This window comes from Siphateles boraxobius, unplaced genomic scaffold (genome assembly GCF_051911475.1).
Source record: "Siphateles boraxobius isolate OS27281-9 unplaced genomic scaffold, OSU_SipBor_1 22, whole genome shotgun sequence".
NCBI classification, from domain to species: domain Eukaryota; kingdom Metazoa; phylum Chordata; class Actinopteri; order Cypriniformes; family Leuciscidae; genus Siphateles; species Siphateles boraxobius.
In genome coordinates, this window is record NW_027508833.1 from 23,168,879 (window position 1) to 23,196,500 (window position 27,622).

General features: G+C 37.4%; 2 protein-coding genes across 22 annotated transcripts in view; one reads left to right on the top strand and one right to left on the bottom strand.

Annotated features, from left to right (window-relative positions):
• Positions 1-3,354, top strand: part of kif13ba (kinesin family member 13Ba) — a 50,449-nt gene extending 47,095 nt beyond the window's left edge. For all 4 annotated transcript variants that reach the window (XM_077239169.1, XM_077239171.1, XM_077239170.1 and 1 more), the window contains exon 40: positions 341-3,354. In XM_077239169.1, the coding sequence (XP_077095284.1) occupies positions 341-549 (209 nt within the window). In that variant the 3' untranslated portion in view covers positions 550-3,354. The remainder of the gene's footprint in view (positions 1-340) is intronic.
• Positions 3,355-7,040: 3,686 nt separating this feature from the next.
• Positions 7,041-25,354, bottom strand: hmbox1a (homeobox containing 1a). Of its 18 annotated transcripts, none has more exons than XR_013206624.1 (10): positions 25,001-25,197; positions 20,798-21,343; positions 17,725-17,810; positions 17,107-17,217; positions 15,741-15,897; positions 14,526-14,608; positions 14,324-14,419; positions 13,955-14,076; positions 12,981-13,491; positions 7,041-7,086 (listed from the first exon to the last, which is right to left on the bottom strand). XR_013206624.1 is itself a non-coding variant. In XM_077239174.1 (9 exons), the coding sequence occupies exons 2-9, from the start codon at positions 21,340-21,342 to the stop codon at positions 13,348-13,350; spliced, it is 1,341 nt and encodes a 446-aa protein (XP_077095289.1). In that variant the 5' UTR covers position 21,343; positions 25,001-25,354; the 3' UTR covers positions 9,365-13,347. The 18 variants fall into 18 exon arrangements, 16 of the variants coding, with proteins under 16 accessions (XP_077095289.1, XP_077095298.1, XP_077095292.1 ...); XR_013206623.1 differs by lacking the exon at positions 7,041-7,086 and adding an exon at positions 9,365-10,946; XM_077239174.1 differs by lacking the exon at positions 7,041-7,086 and having other exon boundaries at positions 9,365-13,491; positions 13,955-14,073; positions 25,001-25,354.
• Between the last annotated feature and the right edge of the window lie 2,268 nt (positions 25,355-27,622).

The window sequence follows — 27,622 nt, forward strand, 5'->3', positions numbered from 1 at the left end:
ACAATATACAAGCACTGACGACCACGAACTCCATGGGAGGATGCTCGGTGGTAGTGGGGAGGGGCATAAGAGTTGTAAACATTCAAAATTTTGGCTAAGTCCCCTCAATCTGCCAGACTTGCCGACTGCAGCTTTAATTAAAAGGTAACAGATTGATAAGTCTTAACTATGTTTGTTTGTTGATGTAACACATATTAGGTTCAAACTAAATGAACCTCGTCAAATAACAGAAGACTTGACTTGATTTCTCCTTTCTAGTGACACGTTTTCTGAGATGCTGACACCACCTTGGGTAAACTGATTCACAGACCTTGTTCCTCTTGTATCCTTTGTCCATCAGGTAAGAACGATGGTTCCATTGAGGGCCAGCAGTACTTCCGATGCAACCCTGGTTACGGGGTGCTAGTCCGTCCAGATCGGCTGACTCGAAGGGAAACTTCCAAAAGACACACCGAAAATCGCCGCAGCGGGGAGTTTAGTCAGCAACTGAGGGGAGGAGCCGGCACTGCCATTCAAAAAGGAGAGAATCGCAAATCCTGGACTAGCTAATTGACAATGAGCTGAGCAGGACCGAACCTCCGCAACTGAGCTACACCTCCAACATCGCAATCTAATGGGGGATAGTCACCTCTATCCATAAGTGTACTTGGGCTTTGCATGGAGGTGGTACAACATTCCCTTACAAACTTCTCTATCAGTTTCGGTGCTATGCTAATGTGTAGCATGTGGGAGTGCTATGAACTTTAACAAGCTGCTTTAGCTATGTTCATTGGGATTTGTTGGTTTGGTAACTCAAGCAAGCCTCGTTGAGTTGACCGTAAAAGAATCTTCCAGGTATTTGGGATCACACCGTCATTCTTGTTTGTGCCCTGGTTTCATCAAGAGTCCATTTTTGGACTTGATACTGCAGATTATGCTTGATTTATCTTCTTTGCGCAGTCAGTAATCGATTTGTAGTTTCCTGAATGTGCCTTTTAAGTCAACCTATTTTTTGTTTGTCATCCCTAATTGCACCTTTGTAACACTAGTTAAAACGTGGTAAATGGTGTGGTAGACATGTAAGAGATTATCTCAGGGTTTCGATCAGACTTATTGGATATGTGTTCATCTCTAAGCCACTATCAAGAAGGGGGGTTGTATGTATTTCAAGATGGGTGTTACTCTGTGCAGGTAAATGCAGGTAATGGATGTCAGTACTACTTCTACTTGGCCAGTGATTGGATGACTAAATTCACAAGATTTAATATTTTATCTGGTTTGGTGCCATTTGAAGGCTTGCCTATCAGTATTTAACGGGGAAACTACTCGCTTGGTGTGTATTCTTGATTGCACATGGAGAGTTTTTAGACTTGACTGAATTGGCACATTCAGGCTTAATTGACTGGCCTAATTAGTCTATCTCTTAATGGTTTTAATGATTGGACTGAAAACAAAAAAGTATTTTAGAGGGCTTATTTACAATCTGATGGGTTGGGGCACATTTTAGTAAGCAGCCTGTTAATTGGAACTGGGTTATTGAAACCACTTCAACAAAATTACTTTGTGCTGCAATTTAGTGACAATTCAATGTAGCTCAATTTGATTGGTTTCTAAAGGACTGTCTTCCACAAGAAGGTCACGGTAAAAGCACATTCCAGTTTTGTGTATTGGACCAACCCTGGTAATAACTACATCTTATTTATTCAAATAAAAACCTAAAAGTGATTTCATTAAATATTTTTAGCATACTGTATAAGCAAAGTTGGCACATTTATATCATTTTTAATTAGGGGCATGATTCCACACGGATATAATACTTTTGTCTCCACTTCGTGATGAGAGAAAAGACGTGTTATTTTGTTCCTTTTTTATCCTATTTTCGTGGAAATCCTCTTGTGATTTCTGAAGTCAAATGCAATATCAAATTATTAAATAAAATATATTTTAATGGTTGTAGGTATGTATATTGAATTTATAAAGTGTAAAAATCCCATGAATGGAAAATTAATTTGCACATTTGATTTATACTAGATAGCTTATTTGCCCAAAGGGTACTTAGTTTCATTGTAAATTAACTTAAACTAACCAATTATCCACTGTAAATCTGCTTTTCACTGGATTTGGTGCTCTAAAGTCAAAAGCATTTCAAAATTTAGATGAGATGATGGTTTCAAGTTGCCTTTAATTTGTTTTCCTGTAGAGTGATGTCTTGATGTTTGTGTTCGGTCATAAAAAAGGGCTTGATCTTCCCATTTTTAAAGATTTTTTTTTATGTATCTGGATTTGTGCCTCATTCATTGTGAGAAAAAACAAATGCACATATGGAGCATGACTTGCTGTGATTTAACAACCCAGAGATTTTAACGTCTATAGGGTCACATTAGCAACTAGTCATTCTTGAGTATTAATTTAAAGGTTATACAAGAACAGATTATTTGCCTTTGGAATGACAAGTCTCAACTAAGTTTATTTTAATACATTTTCTATTTTAGCAATAACACTCGAAATGCTTTTTAGGAATTTGATGGTTCTTTGGTTTGAACCTAATATTTGTTCCTTGTCACTAGAAAGGGGAAATGAACTTATTGAAGAATCTCAATGAGCTGATCTCCTTCCACAGCCCCACATTTCAATCATAGAAACTGCAATCTTGGTGTATACTGGTGTACTAGGTGATTATTTTATTTTCAAGTGCAATTTTTCCATTTTTTTTAAATTTTTATCATTAAAAAGGTTAGATGCATTCTACATTCATTCTGGTTAAAGTATGTCTTCAGTAGCAATGACACCTTGATCTGTCATAAAGTGGCATAGATCCAGAGCCATATCCGAGCAACCACACAGTGGCCTTTTGAAGTCAAATACTAAATACAGGTGTGGATACTCGTGCTCTCCTCCTGTTTGAAATCCTTCCCATTGATGGCACCTGGAGCAAAAGGTTTTGAAGGAAACTTTGGGCCCTGCTGTTTACACAGATGTCAGACGAAGGTCTTGGCAGGAAGTTGCTGCTCTACTTTTGTAGTCGTCCCCCCCCCCCCCCGCTTTCTTTCTGATCAGTGAGTGTACGGCTCCATCTTTCACCACTAGTCTGTGCCTCGTCCTTATGTTTGATGATTTTATGTCATGAAAGTTGTCCTGCAAATGGAGCGTTTGTCCCCGAGTATACGTGTGTATGTGTGTTTTGTATATAGCTGCATCTTGAGAGTTCAATCTGAGCACAAGGCTGGGTTTGATTAATTTAATTATCTGCAATTCTATGCTGATATCCAAAGAATAATCATGTATAATAATTCATTTATAATTTCTTTTATATTGACTGTACATTAATCTGGCTGTAAAGGTAAAAATAAAAATTGAATTGATTTACACATGCCATCACTTTAGTTAATGTTTTTTTTTTTTTGTGGCCCCAGTTGCAGTCTTAAATCACTTGTCCTTGATGTGAAGAATAAAAATAACATGGTTCTTTATTACATACCTGCAAACCAGGGGGTGGAGCCAGACATTGTAAACATTTGTAAACATCAAACATTTGTAAACATCTAGTTGATCCAGGGACATTTTGCCCACATTTATGGCAGCTGCAGACAAACCAAAAATGATTCAGCAGATATAATTTTTCATATATTTTTTACTAGTGGGTGCAGGACACTATAGTTAATTTATGTAAGTCATGATAGGAAAATAAAATAAACCCTCACATCTTATATCCAAAAAACTCTTCATACAGTTGACTACTAGTAAAATGTATCAAAAACAATTCAGACCTGACCATGTTTTGCTTAAGTGTTTTTTCTTTAATTGCTAATGTGACCTTTTTACATCATAGACTGAACAAAATTAAGCATTGCTTGGTAATTGGCTGACCTAAATTGGTATTATCTAATTGTGTACTTAAATTTAACAACTGACCGCTATTCAACCTAATTAATTTGTGAAATATTAACTGATTAGTTCTTGTCATATTTTATAGATAAATTTTGGTTTGAATGTATATGAATATCTAATTGTTCTCTAATTTTGCCCACTATTTGAGGGTGGAGGTGCCAATCTCCATAAATTGGGTTCCCCCTCGATAGAAGGTCCGCGCCTCTGTTCAGAATGCCTGGAACATGAGTCGCGTGTAACGAGAGGAAAAAACGTCTGCTCCCCACCAAAAGCTTGTGAGCTAGAGCGTGAAGTTTCGACGAGCGCACGCTGCCCTGATGGTTGATGTCAGCCACTGCTGTGGAATTGACACACCATACCAGCACATGATGTCCCTGCAGGCGAGGCAGAAAATGATTCAGGGCTTTCCATATGGTCATAAGCTCTAAATAATGTATGTGCGCTGGACGTAGACTTCTCGTCCACAAACCATTCACCGTTCTGCCCTCCTGGGTGGCACCCCATCATAACCATCCCCAGAGGGGTTCCCTATGCGTAAAAGTCAGCGCTCTTCCAGTGGCGCAAAGCTGCCGAGCAGACACCGTTACAGAGCAGCAAAGATCGCGTATCGGGCTGAAATGTAGTTGCAAAACCCATTTTATGAACGCTCTCATTCTCAGGAATCCGAGCGGCAAAACCTGGATAGATGAAGCCATAAAACCCTGCAGCCCGAGGCATGTACGATATTGTACTGTTTTCCCCTCTCTGATCTGCGACAGACAGTTCATTAGAGAGAGAGACTTGCTCGCATGGAGTCCAAGCCCAGGAAAATCACAGTCTGACTGGGTGTAAATTTGCTCTTGTTCACATTCAGACTGAACCCGAGAGATGTGATGTGTGTGAGCACACGACAGGTGTCCTGCAACACTTTCTCCTTCGATTCGGCTATAATGAGCCGATCGTCTATGTATGTCAAAATCCTCAGACCTGACATTCTCATGGGTGCTAAGCCTGCCTCCGCACACAGACAAAAACTCTGAGGGCCCAACGAGAGCCCGAATTGAAGAACTGAATTCGTAACGCGTGCCTTGGTAGGCGAAACGAAGAAACTTCCTGTGTGGAGAACACACAACGTCCACTGAACAAATGGGCTGGGCAGCCTCGAGAGAGGGGTGGCCGACCCCTCCATAAGAAACCCTCTGTCTCTTGAACAGGGGCTCTAGGGCAGGAAGAAAGTGCGCGGAGCGCGGACTCGATGCCCCCATCGGCCGAACATCAGACAGGCCGCTTACATTTCGAGTTGTTTGGGGTAGGGTTCTAGAGTTTTCCCGCCACGGCAGGAGTCTGTTTCCCCCACAGCTTAGCAGAGGGTGGGTTGCTCTGTCGTGGCGGGGGTTTGTTGCGGGTCCTTTCCTTACCCTGATGGAAGTTACGTCCTGAGGCGGGGGTTAGGAAAACGCACGGCCTGGCTTGGGACCGCCTTCCTGAGAAGGCATAACTTGAAGGCCTCGTCTTCCTTTTTCTTGTCGTCGCATTGTTGCTACGTCAATGCGATGGAGGGGCCAAAGAGAGCCCTGCCGGGCTCTACCGGGGCGCCCGCGATGCGCCTGGTGCACAGAGGCAGAAAAACGGTTCCATCTTGTTAGGCAAGACCGGCTTCCGGGGAGCGAGCAGCCCGCCCCTGTGTTGAGGTGCCTGGCAATCGATAGCGGGGGGATCACCCATGCCGAGAGCTGCCATATCCTTCACCTCTAGACCCTCAAGACAGTGTTTAAGATAGAGCGGGTCGCTCCAGTTGACCAGTTGCTGGTCGTCCCAGGAATTTCCTGTCATAAATGTCCCTTTCCTGGTCGGTGGCACTCTGTGGAGCCGGCCACTCAATGTTGAGGCGAGCGGCCGCTCACACACACACTTCCAGGAGGATGGACTTAGGCAAGGCAGCGGGGGCGTTAGTCTGGGGAACGCCAGAGGGTGGGATGGCCTCGTTGTCCTCTGAGACGCCGAGAAGGCCTGCGTTGACGTCATCACCAGAACAGTCCGTTTCGTCGACGACCAGGAGGTTGCAAGCGAAGATGTCCTTTTCGTGGAACGCTGGATTGGGCTGGTCAGCCCAGATAAGAGAAGGCGCGCCCCGGGAGGCCCCCAGTAGCATGTCGACATCACAGTGTCCCCAGTCCGAGATAGAAAAGCCAAGCTCGACACACTGGGTCGTGGCAACTTTAAGGCAGCGTCGCAGGAGTTTTTTCTGCACTATCAGGCAATGACTGCAGTTCGCCGGGTTCACCAAAGCCTCTTCCGTGTGTTTAAGGCCCAAGCAGACCACGCAGAACGGGTGAAAGTTCTTCTCGGCAATCAGCGCACCACACCCGGCTGGGCAGGGTCGTGATAGGCTGTTCCAGGGAGAAGTGGCAGATATAGAGCGACATACCGGCAAAAAACTCCAAAAAAAATTCTGTGGCGGGCAGCCATGGAAAGGGAAACAGATGAGAAGATGTGAGAGCGTGGGCGGCTCAGAACCAAACACAGCTAAACTTGGTAGAAAAACAGCTGTCACGGCTAGCGGAGGCTGATCTGGCGATTTGTTCTCCTGCAGACACGTAAGGTGAGCAGGGTAAATCCAACCGAGCTGTGTCAGTGCAGAGATTGCGAGAAGCAAATGTTAACTCGAGAACAGTAACGCATGCGGGCTTTATATGCCTGCAGGTAAGGAGGTGGGGTCTTACCTGGCTGCGTGCTTCTGTCTGTCTTGCCAGACTTGGTGCAATTGGATGCTTCTGCAGAGGTCAGGTACGGATGCCCTTCCCATAGGTGGATCTCGAAGCCGAGATGATGAAAGAGAACCACTTTAAATATATAGCACCTAAATTACACCCCCCCCCCCCCCCCAAATTAATCATTTGATTTTATTAATATTTCTATGATAGTAAAAGCCTTTTATATTGAAAACAAATGCACACTAAAATAAATGAAAATGAATATTTTATAAGAATATAATTTTACATTACTAAACAGAGGGCAAATTACTATACTTTTGTCTTAATTTCTTCACTTGCACGAGATGAATCTAGACCTTTATTTTGACGGAAACTGGTTGAACTTTTGAAAATTAAAATCACAAGCACAATAAACGTCAGAGTCCTGCCCTCTTCAGGTTGAACGGTGGCTACTGCAGTTGAATTTTCCTAATGGATGTTGTGGTACTGCATGATGTAAGCAGGCACCAGCTCACCACGCCCTTGCCTACAGAAAGATGCGGGTGAATATAATTCATATATTGCACAATTTAAATATAAAGTACAATTAGCCAGTGTCTTTCAGCTCATTAAGTCTTTATTCTCTAGAAGGTACAGTTCTAAAATAAAAACTACTTAAAAACAAAGTTTGAAAACAAACCAAAAATAAGTGTCAAAACAAAACTTAAAAAAGTAACAAAGCATATGCATTTTATACTACATATTAATTACAGAACAGTCTACTGTCCAAAAAAGGCACTAAATTCTGTAATAAGAGATACATGATAAGACTATTTCAAGTTAATACAACAGTGATATATTTTCATTTTTTATACTCATAGAATATATTTATATATTTTTAATATATTCACATATTGAACATGGACAGATTAAAAACACAGTCAAAGTGTTCCCTCGTTCTTTCACGACAGACTTCTTTTCCAAACACATTCCAACACTAGCTTAATAAAGACTTCTGGGTAAGTCACAGGGCACAAGTCCGTCACATTGCACCTCAATACTGTTTCTAAGAAAGTGTTAAATGAGGGACTCTGTGTTAGAAAGATTGGGCTGACTGTGTCCTATAATAAAATATACAAGACTACATGACTGTTGTGTAAGCTCATGATAATTCACACTCAAATTTAGGTTGGCAAAGACTTTTTAAGGGACAATTCTAAACCTTTTTTTAGCTGAATGTATGATTTGGCAGTTTGCAATACTGTTCATCGTCTCGCTATAATAGCATCTAATATTTTGATGGAGGTTCAAAGAACTTGAGACCAGGGCGAGTTGTCACACAGGGAAGTTATCACAAAAACGCATTTCATTAAATATAACATTTTGAGTCAAAATTGCACAATTGCTACAGTGATGTTCCCTGCTGGATTCAAACATCCAACCATTCCATCACATTTTTTTCTAACAGCCGCTAAACAATAAAACCACATTTGTATACTGTACTGTACATTCAGACAAGAGTCAGTTATATAATAAAAGTCGATTTAAAGGTACACTATGTAACTTTTTTTTGTTCAAAATTTAGAGTCAAAATATCAATCCTTCTTCCAAACGTGTTTTTGTCTTACCCTGATTCACTATGGTAAGCCTATTATTACTTTTTGTCGTTTTTTTTGTTTATATTTTTTTTTTGTGTTCGGTTTAAATATACAAACAATATTGGTTTACGGCAGGAAAAATGCATACATACGCCACTCGCCAGTGCGTGTCTCATAATATCCGTAAATATGGAAAAGAGGTATGTTCGACTTGAGCTAACGTCTGCTCTCTAATCGCTAGGGATAGGTATCGTTAAAGTTTTATGGTATTACTACTCATACCGATACTGTTTATCGATTCGGTACTTTAACGCTATTCTTATCGTTTTTTTTTTTTTTTAAGTATTAAGAACATAATTAACATTGCTTTATATTTTAAAATGTAAAATATCTACAGCAAAAGAAAAAGCAATGCTTTAACAAAACAAATAAAATGTCTTTATCATGCGCTTCATGAGGCACACACACACACGCAAGGTCTCTCTCTCTCTCCCTCTCTCCCGAACGCGCGCTACACGGTATCAGGGAGCCGCTATCAATATGCGGGAGACTCCCGGAACTTCCGGGAGACTTGGGATGTCTGGGATGAAATGACAGCGCACGGCTGTGAAGGGAAGGAAGTTGCGCTAGACAGAATGCGTCTAGTTTTTAATGGTTTTACCTCAAATATCTTTTTTTTTATAATCTTTGGAAGCTGAAATCTAAAATAAAATTCGAGTAATATATCCAGATCTAAAGTGTAACCACGTTTGAATTTTTAGTTCTGTCCTCATTGTCACTCATTAAGCAGGGGCTGTCCTGTTGTGTGCGCTGTGGCTCTGTGTAAAAGCACTCTCTCTCTTCTGGACTGCAAATAGCAAAATTGCATCACAGACAAATGGTTTAATATTACTATATGAAATGGCTGGCGAGATAAACATGTTCAAGATAACGTCTTTAAATCAATAATAAATAGTATGTGTATTTTCTTAATTTCTCCAGTACCGACAGGAGAACCGATAACGTCCAAGCTTAGTGATACAACGGTCTTTCAAAATTTAATACCGAGTTTCGGTACCCATCCCTACTAATCGCTAAATATGCAGATTTGTTTTTTAACCGATAAAAGGGCAAAGATTACATAGCGTACCTTCAAAATTTAGATTGGGGCAAGTTGTCACACATTTTATAGGTTGGAATTTTATACAATTTATTACAATTTCTGTTAGCCAAAACAATGATTTGACATTTTTGCTTTTACTTTTTGCTGAGTAATTTTTTTTCTGAAAAGCCATTAAATATAATAATATAATACTTATAATATAAGCAAAAATATGCTGTGGTAGTGATTATACACAGCAGGTTGTCACTGTGACAACTTACCCCATATAGTGTTACAAGAAGCGCTAGTCTGCAAGGTTTGTGTCTATGCAGAAATTTCCTTTCAACAATAATCTCACGCTGACAAATAGTCACTGTTAAAAGTAAAAAGTGTCAACTAGCCCTGGTCACCCCTTTAAAGGAAAACATAGTAACCTTTCAACCAATTTACAAGGCATAACCAGAAAAACAAAGTCTCATTTGATGAATTTTTTCTGCTTGGCAGAATTATCGTAAGTGAGAAATTTAATTTCCAATTAATATTCTCTCCTAACATACAATATTCTTTTGAAACCTATTTTAGCAAATAGACTTGGTACATTTATGATAAGCTTATGTAGATTTATTGAATAAATGTATCTAGGAACTTCAGCGTTAAATTAAACCGCATCACCCACAGTTAATTTTCACAGAAATGATGTGTTGACAGATTTTACATATTCTGTCATTTAAGTGCTTAAAAATACTTGCATCAAGGCTGAAGCCCAATTTCAATGTTCAAAATTCACGTTTGGCTGCGACTGACGTTTTAATTACGAGTTAGCTAGTGGCGATCTCATCAACATAAATCTGTAGTCATTACGCTCAATAGAAACAAAGGTGTGTTTATGAGTTGAAATGGTATTTCAGACATTCTGAGAGAACTTTTGAAGCAGCTGATACTTTTCACAGGTTTGTCATCTGATAGCTATTTTGATAAGTCTAAAAAAAGCTTATTAGTGACTGCAATGATATGCATTACACACAGAAAGCAGCTTCCTAAAAGGCAAAGAGGAAAGACAGTAAAAGGTGGGAGAGGGCACATTAGTATCTCCTTTCCTTTTTTAAAACAAGCACCATAATTCTGAAGCACAAATGAAAATAACCTGAAACAGTCCATCCCTCTTATCTTTCTTTGAAACAGTCACAGATAAAAGGAAAAAAAAAATGTATGTTGGGGTAAAGAACCCAAAGCACCATAACCCTCCCCCTTAAAGTGACATTTTGTGATTATTAAAACAAAAACAAAAAAACAAGCAATTACATGGGATTTTTATTAGAGTGGTTAAATCCACTTTAATTTCGGAACTAACTGTTATTAATCCCTATGGAGGTGAGTTATCATCACTTTCCAGAGAAACCCCATATTTGGACACGAGGGCAAACACCAACAGGTTTTTGTATTGGAACGTTGTCATCCTGATTGTCAAGTGTTTTCCCATTCGCTGAGACAAAGAAATTCCCAATGCTACAACATTTTTCCAGCCGTGTGCTGCTGAAACGTTTGCACAGTTATTGGCCGAGTAGAACACTTTGAGGTTATATACGTTCAAATAAACGGCTGTTGTCTGATTGCTTTTAGAGAGGCCTGCAGAAGAGCCCAACTGATTTTCTTTTCTGCTAATGCTGAAATATAATGGCACAGTCTTCACGAGAAGGCTTCAGTTTCCAGGCGGCCCTCGATGCCTCCCTGCAGAGATGCACAGTTGTGTAGCGGCAGGAACATAAATAAGCTGCCGCCAGTAATTAAAAGTGCAATACATAATTGCTGAAGCCAGCAGGCCGGTTATGGTATGCAACTATACAGTCCTATGCAATTTCTAATGTGACAACCAGGGTCCAGAATTAACGTTTTGCCAATTTCATGGAAACAAATATTTAATTCTGGTCATAAAACTGTATTTTGTTGAACTTGAGATTAAACATTATCTAAATTATAATTCAATTAATTAGCTGTTTTTCTGCATATTAGTGACAAACAGATAAACTGGAAGAAGTTTGAAGACGCACAAATAGCAACAGATAGCGTTGACTGAAAACGCTTGCATTAGCGAGGGCATAATGTCGCACTTAAAACATGTAATATGTTTAGTTATGAGTTACGATTAATCGTCCGACAACTGATTTTTTAATTAGTGAGGTGAAGTATGTTTTTATAATTTTTTTGCTTGTAGTTTAGTTTAGATATTGTAGTGGTGATGCTTCAATTAGCATGCTGCACAATGGTTGTTAGACATTGTGCATGATGAAACCTTTTAAGTTGCGTATTTAAATTCATCTGGTTTAAACACCATCACTAAAGCAATATACATATTCAAAAAGACGTCTTTGGCTGATGCACTGTGTATCACACTGGTTTTTTGTAGCATTTTAGCCATTATTAAGATAACATTATTTTAAAAGTTATTTTAACTCCATACGTCATTTAAATGTCAAAACTTTTATAAAACTTAAAAAAACACATCTTAAGATCCCTTATGTTCTACACAATTGTATTGCGCTTCATCTAGAGCTGATTTTTAATTTTTTAATTTCACATTTTATGTAAAACGGCCACAATATATTTTTTTTTATTCAGCCTAATTATACAGGACTGGTTAATAAACTAGTCGATTTTTGAAAATATGTGACCCGTGCTGGCAAAATGAGTAACAATGAGCAAATGTTTTAAAAAAATTTGTTGTTATTTCAGATTCTCTATTAAAAAAACCTTCAAAATTATGTATGATGCAACCATACCTTAAAATCCCTGGTAATACCACCAAATTTGGCTTTTTTTCTATTGGAAAACTTTTTTTCCCCATGATACCGCAATTGTTTGATTAACGATAATGAGACAGACAGCCTATATATTAAGACCTACTGTACTGCACGGATCTAATATAATTTTACAGATCAGATGATTTTCCCGAACAGTTAATCAAACGTTCATTTAAGACATAACAGATAATGTTGAATAACAGTTACTTGCCAAGACAGATATTTTGAAGTACAGTAATTCTGTGTATATGAGTATATCGTGATCGCACGCTGTCTGAGGGGTTTACATCAGTATGAGTTTAAAAATCACATTTTATGGTTCACTCATGCCATCAAGTATTCGCTATGTATATTCACAAAGTTGTAATGCTGCGCTTTACAACGATACCAAACTTGTGTTGAGGGGAAGCGCCAATAGTCAAGAAGTGAGCAAAGAAAAACAGCAATTTTTCATGATTACTAAAACAGGAAAGATTTAGGAAGGTACACCTCTCAGAAAACATACAAATAAAGATAATTTTAGATGTTTAATTGCTATTTGGAGCATTGGGATCGCTAGACAAAGGCTTAATGAACAAATTTTTGTGAAAACCGCAAATTCGACCAAAATGTACATATTTCACTTGTTTTGTCATTAGCTTGTAATAAGCCTGTGCGCATTCCGACTCATTTTGCCAGGACGTGTGACACATGTAGTTTTAATCATCTCCCAACTATGTTACAGTTCTAAACAACTGCCCAGTAAGTTTGTTCAATTTGCTTGGCAAAGCCGCTAGTACGCATTTGGTGCTAGGCGAGTGTTAATTTTGGACCCTGGTGACGTGTGTACTAGTTCAAAATGCAACTTCAGCAATGCTGGACTGCACATAGATAAAGAAATAAGTTAAGAAGTGAGAGAGAATATGCTTCCCAACACACTTTCCCTGGAGAGGCTGAGGCAGTGAACATTTAGTATGATACTGACCTCTTATATCCTGCAAAGAAGACTTCCTGAAAGAAGGAAAACTGAGAGACGAAATTCACTATCCAAGTATGGGATATGGCAGGGTGATATGTCACATGAAGTTCCATCAACAGTTTAAACGCAGCGCTTCCCAGACCTGCTGCGCGTAGGAAAACGGTATTAATGAAAAGACTATTGAGGCGTCACATGTAGGAGGGAGGTGGAAGGAGGGAATGTTGGGTTAACAGTCTCCGCATTCACTTTGGTCATCCACGACCTGGCCATATTCCTCAATCACAGTTCACGCACCAACTGTTTGGCTTTATTTTCGTAACCCCACATTTTTCCTTCGGCTTCCCTCCCGCTCTCCACGTCGAAGGGAAGATTCTCACTCATCATCCAGCACCTCTGTCTTGATGTCACTGGCAGCTCCTCCCTGCCTCGCCAGAGCCAGGATGCTGTGATTGACAGCGGCCATCTCCACTGCCAGAGCTATGGGGTCCTGGTGTTCTATTGGGCCGGTGTTGTCGTCCTATAAGGGAGTAGAGAACCAGAGATTGGTCTGAAGCCCTCTGATTTTCCCCCGCAAACCTGTTTGAATGACTGTGTGTCATTAAAAGACAAAGGAGCATGAAATTGTTCATACAAACCACAGTATATCGGCAAAATATTTGTAACATCGGTTATTAGAGATTAAACACTAATCATTTAATAAAACTGTAAAATGTAATCTTTAGCAAATCTCAAAATGATTAGATTTTTTATAGTGTACATTATAAAGTTGTGATGCCTAAATTAATTTGAAGCATTTAAAATAATAGTTTTTTAGCGATAACATGACAATAATTACTAGCAGGTATTGGCCATTTTAATTCAATTAAAATGTAAAAAAGGCCAATTTTTTATTAAAATATTGGCCATTCTAGCGAAATCATGTTGGGATGGTTGATTTATATATATATTTATATATATAAATATTTTAAAAAATCCCTTACCATTCCCAAAACTTGGTCAGCAGCTACTTGCTCACCGTAGTCATTTCCATCGATCTCATCGCTGTTGGAATGTCCTCCCGGGCTTTGGACATCAATCCCATGACTCTCCAGGATTGCTGCTTCTTAGAAAAAAACAGACCTTGCCATAACATATCTGCGCCCATTAGGATGTACCCAACATGATGGAACGGCGTTTTCTGAAAGGCATTTTTTCTGTAAATTCAATATTTCTGATGATTGCACATTTTGAATGAGACAGCTGCAGCACGGTGATAACAATGCAATGGAAATAATTACATTGTCCATATTCAAAATGCACTGTTGCGTGTAATTCGAGCTTTGTCTGTCCCCAGAGGGCTTCAACATTACCTATGTTGGCTCTTCTCTTAATTTCCTTCCGTCTGTTGGCAAACCAGTTGTAAACTTTCAGAGACGTGACCCTCTCAAGATCTGAAAGCTTCTTCCCTTAATCAAATCAGAGCAGAGCTCATCAATAATGTCTGGGGCCACGATAACAAGCATTTACACATGCATTCATCTTCTTTATGGGGGCTGTGTTTAAACTTGCTACCTGGTTTTTGAATAACTGCATTGCAGGCGTTGGCAATTTCCTCTCGTTTGGCTTCATCGGGGTACTGGTTGTCGTTGAAATAACTTGAGCAAAAATATAAGACAGCAAAGGGAGATAAGATGAAATTATCATGCAATTCTCACATTATATAGTTTTAAATATAAGCTTGCATTATGTCTTTATTTAAACTAGATTAGATAACCTACTTTTAGATTTAGGTTGATTACGTTTTACATTTGTCAAAATACCAATTCCAGTGAAATTTCACAATTCTTGATACCAGTAATTATATCACAGCAAAAACATATACGGTACTATACGTACAACATGCTATGCTTCATTTAAAGAGTAAATTATTAGTAAAACAATAACTAATTGAAATAAAACAATGTTTAAAAGATATAATTAAATTAAAAGTAAAATTAAAAGATAAATTAACACTACCATGAGTTTCAAAGTTCGTTACCCTTAGTGGAAATCTCTAAATATATTTTAACATTTCAAATTGTATAAATTAACATTAGTTAACTATAAACAAACAAATTAACAATATATATATATATACAATGGTGTATTTATAAATTAATTAAAATGATTGCTGTACAAATTGTTTGTTGTTTAATCCTGTTACCCACCTGTGATTTTTTCATAGTAAACAACTGTCTATTGAACAATTAATTATGACAAGGGAATATTTTAAGAAATTAACTTTCAATTAATTAGTTTAATAATAAGCATACATTTTCTAATAAGAATTTTTATGACCTTTAGGAAAAAGCTGGTAATGTCTAACTGGACTGTTAAATGCTAAAACAACAACAACAACAAAAAATGGTAACACTACAATAAGGTTCCATTAGTTAATGTTAGATAATGAAAATTAACTGAAAATTAAATGAACAATGAGCAAATTCATTTGTTACAGTATTTATTAATTTTTGTTAACATTATTTAATGAAAAAGACAACTGTTTATTTTAAGTTCATGATAGCTCAAGTCCATTGAATAATATTAATCGATAGAACTTTTCAGATGCTCTGGATATATTTTTCATTGTAAGTTCATGTTAACTAATATAGTTAAGTAATGTTAACAAATGGAACCTTATTGTAACCTTATAAGTGCCACCAAATAAAACCTACAAAAGTGTACTTTCATGGGATGACCCACAGTAACCTGTCCTGACCATTCACACAATTTACCATATCCTCTCACCTCTCCATGACCGCCAGACACTCTTTCCTCCAGGTGAAGCGGCTTCCACGCCGCAGACGGAAGCTGCCCTGGGTGCTGCTAATGGGAGGGGGTGTTTGACGCCACTCCACAATGTCCTCCAGGGCCATCGGGGTGGGCCGCATCGCTAGTGTTGCACCTGGGGCACAAATATGACATGTCATCTCAGATGAAGTGTCATAAAGGAAACGGTCTGTGTGCTTCTGAGGACAGACTTTCAGGTAGACTAAAGCCTGTTCACTGTGTCTGAAACAACTGATAATGAGAAACTGGTGTTCTGGGTTTGGGTCATGAACTTCTAATCTATTCACTGAACATCTGATATCTTCCCTCAGATCTGACTGGATGAAACTGACCGAGCACAAGATCACAATAATTATTCATGTTATGGCTGTACATATTTTGTGTAATAAAATAAAATAAAACTAGCAAAAATTCTAAAAATGCTTCAATGAATTTAGGCATCACAAGATTATAATGTACAATATGGAAATTTCAATTGCCAAAGATTCGATTTAACAATGTTAATTAAATTAGTGTTTTAATGATTATTTTTAGGTGACTATTAGATGATGGCTATGGACATTTTTACGAGTTTACATGTTGCAATTCTGACTTTTTTTCTTTTTTGTATGTTATAAAGTCAGAATTGCGTGTTTATATCACGTGCCCAAATAAAGTCAGTCTTTCTTTCCTGGGAATTGGACTTTATAACTCGCAATTGCTAAATTTATATCTCATAATTCTGAGAAAAGAAGTTAGAATTGCGAGATATAAATTCGCAATTGCGTCAAAAAAGTCTGAATTACGTGAGGAAAAAGTCTGAATTGCGTGGGAAAAAAGTCTGAATTGCGTGGGAAAAAAGTCTGAATTGCGTGGGAAAAAAGTCTGAATTGCGTGGGAAAAAAGTCTGAATTGCGTGGGAAAAAAGTCTGAATTGCGTGGGAAAAAAGTCAGAATTGTGAGAAATAGTCGTAATTGCGAGATAAATACTCATAATTGCAAGAAAAAATTCAGAATTGTGAGATATAAACTCACAATGGTGAGAAAAAGTCAGAATTCTGAGATGTTAAGTCACAATTACTAGAAAAAAAGTCGCAATTATCTTAAAAAAAAGTATTCCATGATGGAAACAAGCTTCCATATTAGAGCTAATGTAAATAGGGAAGATTAACATGCACACAATCAATAAATTAAATTAAACATATCCCATGTTCCTGGAACATTTTTACCACCCAATAATTTATATATTTTTCAATTTTAGGGGTATGTTTAGAGTTAAAGTTAAAATGAATGACAGAAATGTTAAAATGAATGATAGAAATGTTAGAAAGACATTGGACATTACCAGGTGTAGTTTTCTCTAGTTGGTACCAGCGGTAGAAGGCTCTTTTCTTCTGCTCGCTGAGGTCTGAGCCCTGCTGGAGCAGCCAATGAGAGATCCGGCTCTGACTGATACCTGCAGAGAAAGACACACAGCACATAAGGGCAAAATCTGACATGCATATGTCTCTCCTAAGGCCAGGCTTGACAAATCCCACAACCTTAAAGGGATAGTTCACCCCAAAAAAATGAAAATTGGTGTTGGAATGTTGACGGTCGCTATTGACTTTTTATTGACTTATTTTTTTCTTCTTCTACAGAAGTCAATGGGTGCCGTCAATTGTCTGGTTACCAACATTCTTCAAAATATCTTCTTTTTTAGTTCAACAAAAGAAAGAAACTAATACAGGTTTGGAACAACAGAAAAAGAAGAAAATAATTACATTTTTGGGTGAACAATCCCTTTTAATAAAAGGCAGTCATACGATACAGCTGACATTTCTTTCATAACAAAAAATATCATGGTGTGCTTTAACTGCTCTCTTTTTCATTACACAAAGTAACTAGGACAATGTTAGTCACAGCATAAATCACAATATATTAGTTTTTCAATTTAGAAAACAAAAAGGCAAAGCACACAAACCTGTAACTTGGGCAACAACTGCCTGTGATATTCGCCGATTCCCCAAGAATGCTTTAATCTCTTCTTTAATTATAGCACTGTCCATTCTACAACGAGAGAGAGACAGAGACACACATTGAGACTAAAAAATGACATCAAATGAAAAACCGCAATACTATTGGTATTGCTATGGTTACTATGGTAACATTTTTAAACTATCATTTATTACAACAAAAATGTCCCTAATGCGTATCTTTAAAGTCACCATGAACTTCCACATTTCAGTACTTACTATCGTAATCTTTATTCATAATTACTTCTCCCAATTGAAGGGACATCTCTTCTCTGTTTACTGGCGCAAGGACAGTCACGTGTAGTGATCGACCGATGTATCGGTTTAGCGATATTTTTCCCGATATTTAAGCATTTTCCCATAATCGGGAATCGGTTTTGTAATATCGGATTTTCCGATAAAGGACGCCATCTTGTGGCCGTTTTGAGAATTCCGTCATTGCAGCCCGCGTCTGAGGAGATCAGTCAACAGCAACTCTGTGCACAGGTAAAGTATATGTTCTACTTGCTTTGCTTTAATTATTTAACTTTATTTAACATAACAGACATGCAGAAATGAGATTTGAGACATAAATGCCTGATATAGTTTATTTATGCAGCTTGGTTCTAAAAAATTGAGACGAACTCATTGAGCCACGTAGCGTAATCCGTCATGTCCTTCCCCAATAAAGACGTAACTTTACATGAATTAAATAAAACAGACATGAATGAGTGCATGTTGAAAATAAAAGCGCTGAATTTAATTCTCTATCTGTTGTATTTGCTCACCATTAGTCTCGAAAAAAAAGTTCGTTCATATTGCTGAGCACTCACTGGGTTGATGATCATGCTCAAGCACGGCCACTGAATGAAACTTTTGACAAGATTATCTTGTTTAAACACCCTAGATTATATGATCATTTACTACATAGCAATTATTTCGCTAATACACATCTAAATATACCGCTTTGTGGAAATTAATTATTTATTATCTGCACTCGCGATCGCGGTTGAGTAACGTATAGCCTAATGTTATAGTTATATGTAAATGCATAGATAAACAGCACTTTGTCATAAAGCATTTCATGATCTAGACCGACAAAAATATTAATAATAATTAATAACATACTAGTTGGAAAATGCAATGATGTATATGCTGTTTTGTTTGTTACTTTCCTGATGTTATAGGCTATTCCAGCTAATATTATGCAGTGAATTAATATTACCCAGTGAATTATTCCTCACTCTTAGTTTAAACCTATTAAACTGCACATAAACCCTTCTAAAACTGTTTAAAATGAATTACATTTCTGCAAAGGTGATATGACTCCCCTGTCAATTATTTTTTCCATATGAAAACATTAGACTTTTAACATTTATTTTGCCTATTGTTAACATTGTTGCTGCTGATGCTTATAAATGATATGTATAATTTAGATATAAATTATATAATGTTATAATATAAATGTTTTTATTGTAATTTGATTAGTTTACCATTTATGAAAACAAATAACCATATCCAAATATGTTAGAATAGTTTTTAAGCTTTATTTTTTACCTCATCAAAGCTTTTATTTTTAAACAAAGACACTTAGTGCACTTTATTTTTTGGACTCAGACCCCTCTATTTATTTGTGTATAAATATAAAGGTTTTTTTTTTTATGCAAGGAGGGAGTGATTGTTATAAATAAAATGGTTTTACTCAGTTCATTTGTGTTGTAATAATTGTGCCAAAAACAGAAGTATAACAGTAAATAAATATCGGTTCTGCATATCGGTTATCGGGCACATACACATGCAAATAATCTGTATCGGTATCGGTTATAAAAAATCAATATCGGTCGATCACTAGTCACGTGGCGCAGGGACAATCTGTTACTCACATTAGATCACAGCAATAGCAAATCACAATGATTTAACGATCCAATCCGATTCCCGATACACATATTAAAGTCCCGCCCTAAATTTTTTCTTGTTCAATAAGCCGTTTTAATATATACGTTACAATACAGAAGAAAAGATTTGTCGCAGCTTCTGTTTCATTCCAACTTTAACTATGTTGTCATATGAACAACCAGTCAGTACTAATAAAACTAATTTAAGTCTCACGCACCACAAATAATACATTTTCAGTTCAGATATGAGCAAAGTTAATGAGTGGATCAGAATCAGTATTAGTTATTTTAGCCGGATAAGTTCACTTGTGATTAAGAACCATTCATTACTCAACTGTTCATAATTTGGACTACACTGCTTTTTTTTTTTTGTGCTTTTTTACTGTGTATTATGTTGCACCATTACGTTTTTCTTTTTCAAGTTCAACATTTTCAAATGAGAAAAGGTTCTGAATAAGGGCTTTTGCACCGGAGGAACCTTTTCATATTTCCAAGAACTATTGTTGGAAGAACCCGGATTTTGGCGTGTTCGCACCGCAGGGACTAGGAACGATCTTAGTTCTAAGAACTCCTTTTGGAGAAACTAATTTAGCTCCTACTTCAGAGTAGGGTCTAAACCAGCACAATAGGAACTACCACATTAAAAACAACAGCATCCACCATTTAAAAAAAAAAGCTGTGTGAGGGGACTTTGAAGGGACCAACCGAAACATTTTTTATGTATTTTTGCTCAGCTAGCAACACTGGACATCAACCACACGGCATATGCTAATACCTTTCATATACTGTCTACTTTCTATGTATAACAGTTACATCTAATAACGCATTAGACAGGACTGTTAGACAGATCGTAAACTAATGAACATGGAGAATGTGAGTACTGTGTGCTTAGGCTCTGGCTTTCTCAGCGCCATCAAAATAAGTCACGTCAACTAGCGCGGCTTATGTCACTTCAGAGTTCCCACCTGCCGTGCCGAATGCAACCTGGTAAATGTTCCTAAGGGAATTATTAATTATCGGGGAACCACCCTGGTGGCTAGTTCCTAGAACTACCTGGTGCGAAAACACCTAATAACTCATTTCCCAATCTTGACTTCACTTTCCACCTGATGGAGTCTATGACCCATCCGGAGAGTAACCCACTGACCTCATGAGCTCCTCGACTCTGTCATCGATGTCCACTTCCTCATCCACATGCTCGAACACGAAGGCCCTCGAGGAGGTGTTGCTAACAGTGAAGCGGGGCGGGGAGAGCTTCCCGTTAGGCATAGCGGCAAGGCCATCCCGTCCGTTTTGGACCATGGGCGCTACTACAGGCAAGGGGGTGGGGACCGTCGGGGGCGGGGAGGTGTCATAGCTGTTGCTAGGAGATGGTGAGAGGCCATTGCCACGGTAACCGGTCTGCGTGGCTGTAGAGGTCGTTGAAGAAGAGGCTCCGAGGTTGTTAGTGGAGGTAGTGCAGGAGTTGGAAGAGGTGGTGGTGTTGCTGCTGTTGCCGTGGTTGACTACGGCCGTCCCGCTTCCGCCATGGGCGTGCCGGTGGCCGAACTTCTCCACGTGCTCGCGGTCCAGCCGGTCGAGGGTTTCCAGGGCGTGCAAGATCTCTTGCTTTGTCATGCCGCTTCGACGTAGCCGCTGCAGCAAGTCGATCTGCTCAATGGTAAAACGAGGCTCATCTGTATAATGGGACATTCTGCCAAGAGAAAGAGAGAGCTGCGGCATTAGAGAATTGTTGTCAGAGGAAATCCTTAAACCCATGCTGATAAAACACAACACATGGCTGCATAGTAAATAAAAGTCATAATAACATAGCCTAGACTAAAAAAAACAATGCTTTAGTCTAAGAAATGCAGCGGAGGAGGTGTAGCAGGGGCCGCGTGCGCATGAGCTCTAACTAAAGTGCTATTTTTCCAAGAAAATGTCAAAGTCACCACACCTTTATCGACCAATCATTGCAACAGAAGTGCGGAGCCTGTCTGAGGTCAAGGCAAAGACACTGCATGCATTACCACAGAATTTTTAATAGACTTTAAACAGCAGAAAGCTGGAACACGTGAGGAGGGGGAAGGAGGTTAACTTTAGGGAAAACTGCCAAGAAAAATTCCATCTGAGGCGGCCAACCTACTTTCAGTAAAAAAGCTGAGGATGAATCTCCATAAAGGCATTTGTCTGAGAATAGTCCTCTCAATGCCAGGCTGACTGTTGCCCACAAACACGCATGCTTTGCTGAATTGTCATCCCGTAACACATTGTATTTCAATTCATTTGGTCAATGCCTGAGTTCTGAAAGGAAGCTACAACTTATGACGCTGCAAATGCAAAACTCGTGCCAATGCAATATGCATTCCATATGGCACAGTGTAATGCAATCAAGTAAATGAAAAAACGTTGAGACTCCTTTTAACAAAATGAAGATTTCAACTTCCCTGCGACATGTTCTTCAAGAATAAATTCTGCTGATGAGTGAGTACGACTGTCTTTTGGTGTCTGCGCTGCATAAAATGAATAAAAAAAGGTTTCTGCTCACCCAAGCACCCTTTAAAAAGCTTCAAAAGGTTTAATTATCCAGAGGCATCAGATACAGCAAATCAGCAAAAACAACAATAAATCCATCCAGGAGTGTGTTTTTTTGAGTTGTTGAGGATTCATTCGGTATCAGATCAGTCTAATTTTTATGTATCTCCAATAGAACAATACATTAACCGTGTAACAAACAAGCCTTTAGTGGTAGAAGCCGAACAACGTCAAACAAAGTCATAAAACAGTCTCTTATTGTCCTATTAATGTGTGTGCAGTGCACCATATATATATTTTCAGGATGACAAAATATATCTTATACAGGAATAAAACAAACATCCCAAATGTAAAGGTTTTACCTTGCACATCAAATCTATTTTTTAGTAATCTCTGCCAAGCTGGGCGATAAACCACAATAACAGAGAAATTCAGAATCGCCTATATGGAGATGTGTCCAACCACAGGCGTGCAAATCCACTTCTACTGAGATTAAACTGTCATTTGATGACAAAACAACTCAGTTAACTGGCCTGCCCACATGCAGTTGTGTAGGACTAGTAAGACAAATAAATATTTAATAATGAAAAATACATCACTACTTACAACAATAACAATCAAGAAAGATGCAATCTTGCTATATCAAGCATTAAATGCAAGGCTACTGGTGTGCATGCAATTCTAATGTTTTAAGGCTCTCGGGAGTTTTAGAGTTTAGGTTACTCATTGTTTCTTTTATTTGCATATTCATGTTCTAATCTGACATATGCGTGGAAGTATACAAGTATCTATAGATTATAGGGTTACACTTTATTTTAAGGTGTCTGTGTAACAGTGTAATTATGCATTTAAGTACTGAGTTGTATTAATTAACTACATTACTATAAGATTAGGGTTAGTTGCATGTAATTATGCATAATTTATGGTTATAACTACAGTAACTACATGTAAGATGTGTAACAAGGACACTGTAAAATAAAGTGTTACCGATTATAGTTATGGAACTATAGTGCGGAGGCAGCCGTTTTCAGGAAACTCATCTGTTTTGCAGCAGCTCAAGATCAAAGTTGATTTTGTCCATATGCCCTGGTTCCCTTCATCAGAACGGCATCCAAAATATCCCAAATCACGCTTTACGTCTCCACAATTTTAAACACTTTTTACAGCCCATTTGTTTCATATGTAACTTGTGGTTATCTTTCAAATACCAGATTACCTCTATAGGCAGCTGGTAATTATTAGATGTCCATGCCCACTGATCAATGAAAGTACAGCCCATCCAGAGAATAAAGTACCTGATGCCCACTGTGGTTCTACAATTAAAATTATATTTATAAACATATTGAATATGATAAGCATCTACAGAACAAGCTAGATGAATATTTAAGTCACACAAAACTTGAACTGCATATATCAAAGCTGTTTGAGTTGCCATTTCAGCTGCATATACATATATATATTTTAATTAAGATATTAATAAATCAAACAAAACAAAAAGATTTAGGCTAAATCACTGTCTGTAATTATAATCCATAAACATGATGTCGGGTGGGCTTATAATGTGCACTAATAACCACTATTACCCGCTCATAATAAGCCTACTATGCAAATTAAACCTCATATAAACCTCAAATGAATTCAGTCGTGCTCAAACACATTCTTTATTTTATAAACTTTACCCCACATTATTTTCATTGTGAGGACAAACTGGGCACTCTGAGAAAATTAAGTGATATGGCATAAAAAAGGGGTGTCTTACAAACTTGCTGCACTAAAAAAAGAAATATGGAGTTGATGGGAACAAACTAAGACACAAATTGAAAAACAGAGTCCAGAAAGATGCTCAGCCAGAGAAAATGCAAACTGTCCTGAAGTAAGATATAAGAACAGGTTGAATGGACCACGGTAAGACTAGAGTAACATCCAAACTGACTTTGGTTATTGTTAAATGGATGCTGAAGTGTCAAATAAGTAATGTTACTAAAACCATATTCCATATTTTAGCTTGATCAGCAGTTTTAGTAGTTTGTTGGGTTGGTAAATAAAAAATGAATCTAAATCGATGTAATGTATTTAATGTAATGTATTGTGAAGCCTTTACAATAAAAAAGTAAGGTGGGATACACATGCAGCCTATCTACTTTAAAAATCCACTCTGGATTAATGTTTGCAAATAAATTAATTAAGCAATTTAATTTCGAGACAAAAATAACAAGCACAAGTGTTTTGGATTAATTGTATATTGCATACACTGCAAGCGTATAAAACTATTCACATACAACTATCTATAAGAAAACATGGACAACTTTGAATTTGTGTGGTCTTAAGAGTGCCACTTTACTTAATAAAAAACCACTGCAATAAAAAAATTAAAATAAAAAAACAATGCATGAACTATCGAACCAAAATGTTACCAGTCGTATCCTTAACCCAATATACACCTTAAACCCAGATGATATAGGATGCTGGCAACACCTTGTTAAAACACAAAACATAATAATAACAACAACAATAATAATAATATGGATATATACAATACATAAATATATAATAATAGTCATAATAATTTATGAAATGAGGTAGCCTAAGCATCAACACAACACACCAATGTCAACACAGTGTCAGTTGTTGCACAGTTGCAAGCATTTCTTTTCTAAACCCCTATCCCACCACAGAATGAGAGCAGATGTGACTTCGGATGCGATGCGGACCAACAGTTCAACCGAGCTCGTTTACCCCCGGGTGTCATTTGCACGTCAATGCATGTTTCATGTCTAACGTTACAGACAGATTTAACAAATGACGCCTTTCTTATAATTTGGCATCTCACACTTACCTGATTGTGCGCGTGCGGGGCCTCCGTGCACCACAGCATTTATTCAACTCAACTGACAGTGTTTCCGTCCCTTGTAATCCCCGTCGCCAGACATGAACCAGCAAAATAGGACGATGTCCGACTCTCCCGCTACCTTTCCCTAATTTGATTTCATTTCAAGGCAAAAACTGATTCGCCTTTGTCTGACTGACAGAAGCCATATTGATATTAACAGAAGCGCTGCAGTGGTTTCATGGGAGTTGTAGTTCATCTCCGCGGGCGGGAAAGTGACACTCAATGGGAGTTTGCCGAGCGCCGGACTACAAATCCAGTGGAATATGGTACAGTTTTATCCTCGCTCATTTTTCGCCAACTGCTGCATTCATGAACAACAATGTTATTTCTGACTTTTCATTCGCAGAAGCCATGACGACAGAATGTGGGATTTACTGCTTATAATTTTCAATTCTATTTTCTGAAATATGATTTTAGGAAATTAGGTAATCGTGCAGATGTATGCATATTTTCAAAAATATGCATCCTCTGGAGTCTAAATTAATTGTTCCACGTAGTAATTAAATAAATAAAAACTCACGTAAATTCCATCATATATATTTTTTTTTAATTTTAGGGGAATCTGTCGAAAAAACAACAACAACTAAAAGATAAAAATGTATCCTATGTTCGATTGTACTTGAAATCAAATCACATTTCTTTTCACTTGCAAAAAAAGGATCTTCTGGGCTTTTTTGTTTTGTTTGTTTACATCATGGCGCCCTCTAGTTGCCATTTACAGCAATCGCCATGAGTTGACCTACCACAGTAGCACTGGAAAATAATAACAATAGGCTATGATGTGATACGATGTAATAATACGATGTAATACGACATGAGATGTTTCTCGAGCACTGTATAAATCTTTTAAAATCTCTATTTCACTTTTATAGTAATAATAAAAAATAACAAAAACTTACGTTATGGTGGAAACTATGATAAACTATGATAGCCTAACTTTCTGTAAGTAATATACGCCATATATATATATATATATATATATATATATAGGACACCGGTAAATTAAATTTGTAAATTTGGTGAATTCTGTCGACATAATGCATATCTAAATGTACAATATCGTCTTATATCGTACATTTGGGTAAACAAATGACTACAATAAATACATTCAGCCAAGAGTCAATTACATAACGACGGTATAGATTTTAAAAAGTTAAAATCTAAAATGAAAGTTTTTCATTAAAAAAAACAAACATTCAGAGCAGATTTTAGTTGGGGCAAGTTGTCACCTTGGTTTTAATACAATTTTATATAGGCCTATATATATATATATATATATATATATATATATATATATATATATATATATATATATATATATATATATATACATATATATATATTTTTTTTTTAAGAAGAGAAAACATTGGTTATGGTCAGTGAGTTTGTGTTTAATAAATCGTAGGCTTATTCATTGAATAAAGCTTATTTGGAGCTTGGACTTTATATATGTGCCTGTGTTTTAAATTCTAATAATAGAATAACATAAATATCTTCTAGAGTCAATTATACTTGTAATTGTGCAAACAGATTAAGAAATGTGCTAGGTATGCAATAATATTACTGTTTTGGATCATTGACTTTGCACTGATCCACTCACTAATTTTGACAGCACAGACTGAACAAATACAAGATTATGCTACATGAAACATCTATTTTCTTTACTGTTTGAACATCTTTTAAATGACTTGCTGGCTTTCACATCACCTCTGATATTCTCTGACGCTATTGACACTATACTGGGTGTGAAAGCTGGTGATGGCCACAGGTCTGCTGGTGACAGATGTTATAGAGGGAATGTCATGACACATACACAGACATGACAGGCTCTGTAAGGAAAGCAGATCAATTTAGCTCAAAGGGAAATAATCATTCTATTTATAGGGAATTTTGACCGAAACGAATCACAGTTTTATGCCTGATCAAATGAATCGTCCAGCGATCAATTGCAGAGTATAATTTAGTCAGGATTTCTATAAAGGGAATATGATACGTTTTAGTCAGACTTGATTGATATCAACATTTGGGAAATTAGTTAGTCTTCACACACATATAGGCTACCAATCATCACATACTTCCTATAAAATATTCAATAGTTACTCAAAATGGCATATGGCAAAATTAAAACATGGTAGTCCAACGTGTGGGTTAGACATGATATAGAATTATGCAATGGAATTATATTTGATTACAAAACCCCTTAGCATTGTTTTAGAATGTTCTGATGCATTTTGATATGTAGCCTAAAAGCAGTCTGTGCCATTTAGAGGGTTAAAGAATCTGTTTTAGCTCTCTGTCTTATTAAAAAATAATTTAGCCTTAACTTACTCATTCTACCCTGTAAACTAATAAGATAAGAAAAGTATATGAGAAAATATGATTTAAAAATTTTTTTTAATTCAAAACCTGGAAAAAAGTTAGAATTGGGCAAAACTGGCCCCTTTGTCTCAGTCATCTCATGCTTTTCTTGATAGTCTGGATAGTCGTTTAAGTGCCTAAAGTTGACAATGTTTTGGCTTGTATGGCTTTCCTAGTTGATGCAATCATCCACGGAGGAGTAGCCTAAGC

What these genes read in the sequence shown, in the direction of transcription:
- hmbox1a (XM_077239173.1), bottom strand. Translation starts at nt 21,342, where the DNA reads ATGTCCCATTATACAGATGAGCCTCGTTTTACCATTGAGCAGATCGAC. An exon ending in AGTTGTTGCCCAAGTTACAG is followed by an intron (nt 17,218 to 17,724) that starts GTTTGTGTGCTT and finishes CTTTCTCTGCAG; the next exon opens with GTATCAGTCAGAGCCGGATC. An exon ending in ACTAGAGAAAACTACACCTG is followed by an intron (nt 15,898 to 17,106) that starts GTAATGTCCAAT and finishes TTTGTGCCCCAG; the next exon opens with GTGCAACACTAGCGATGCGG.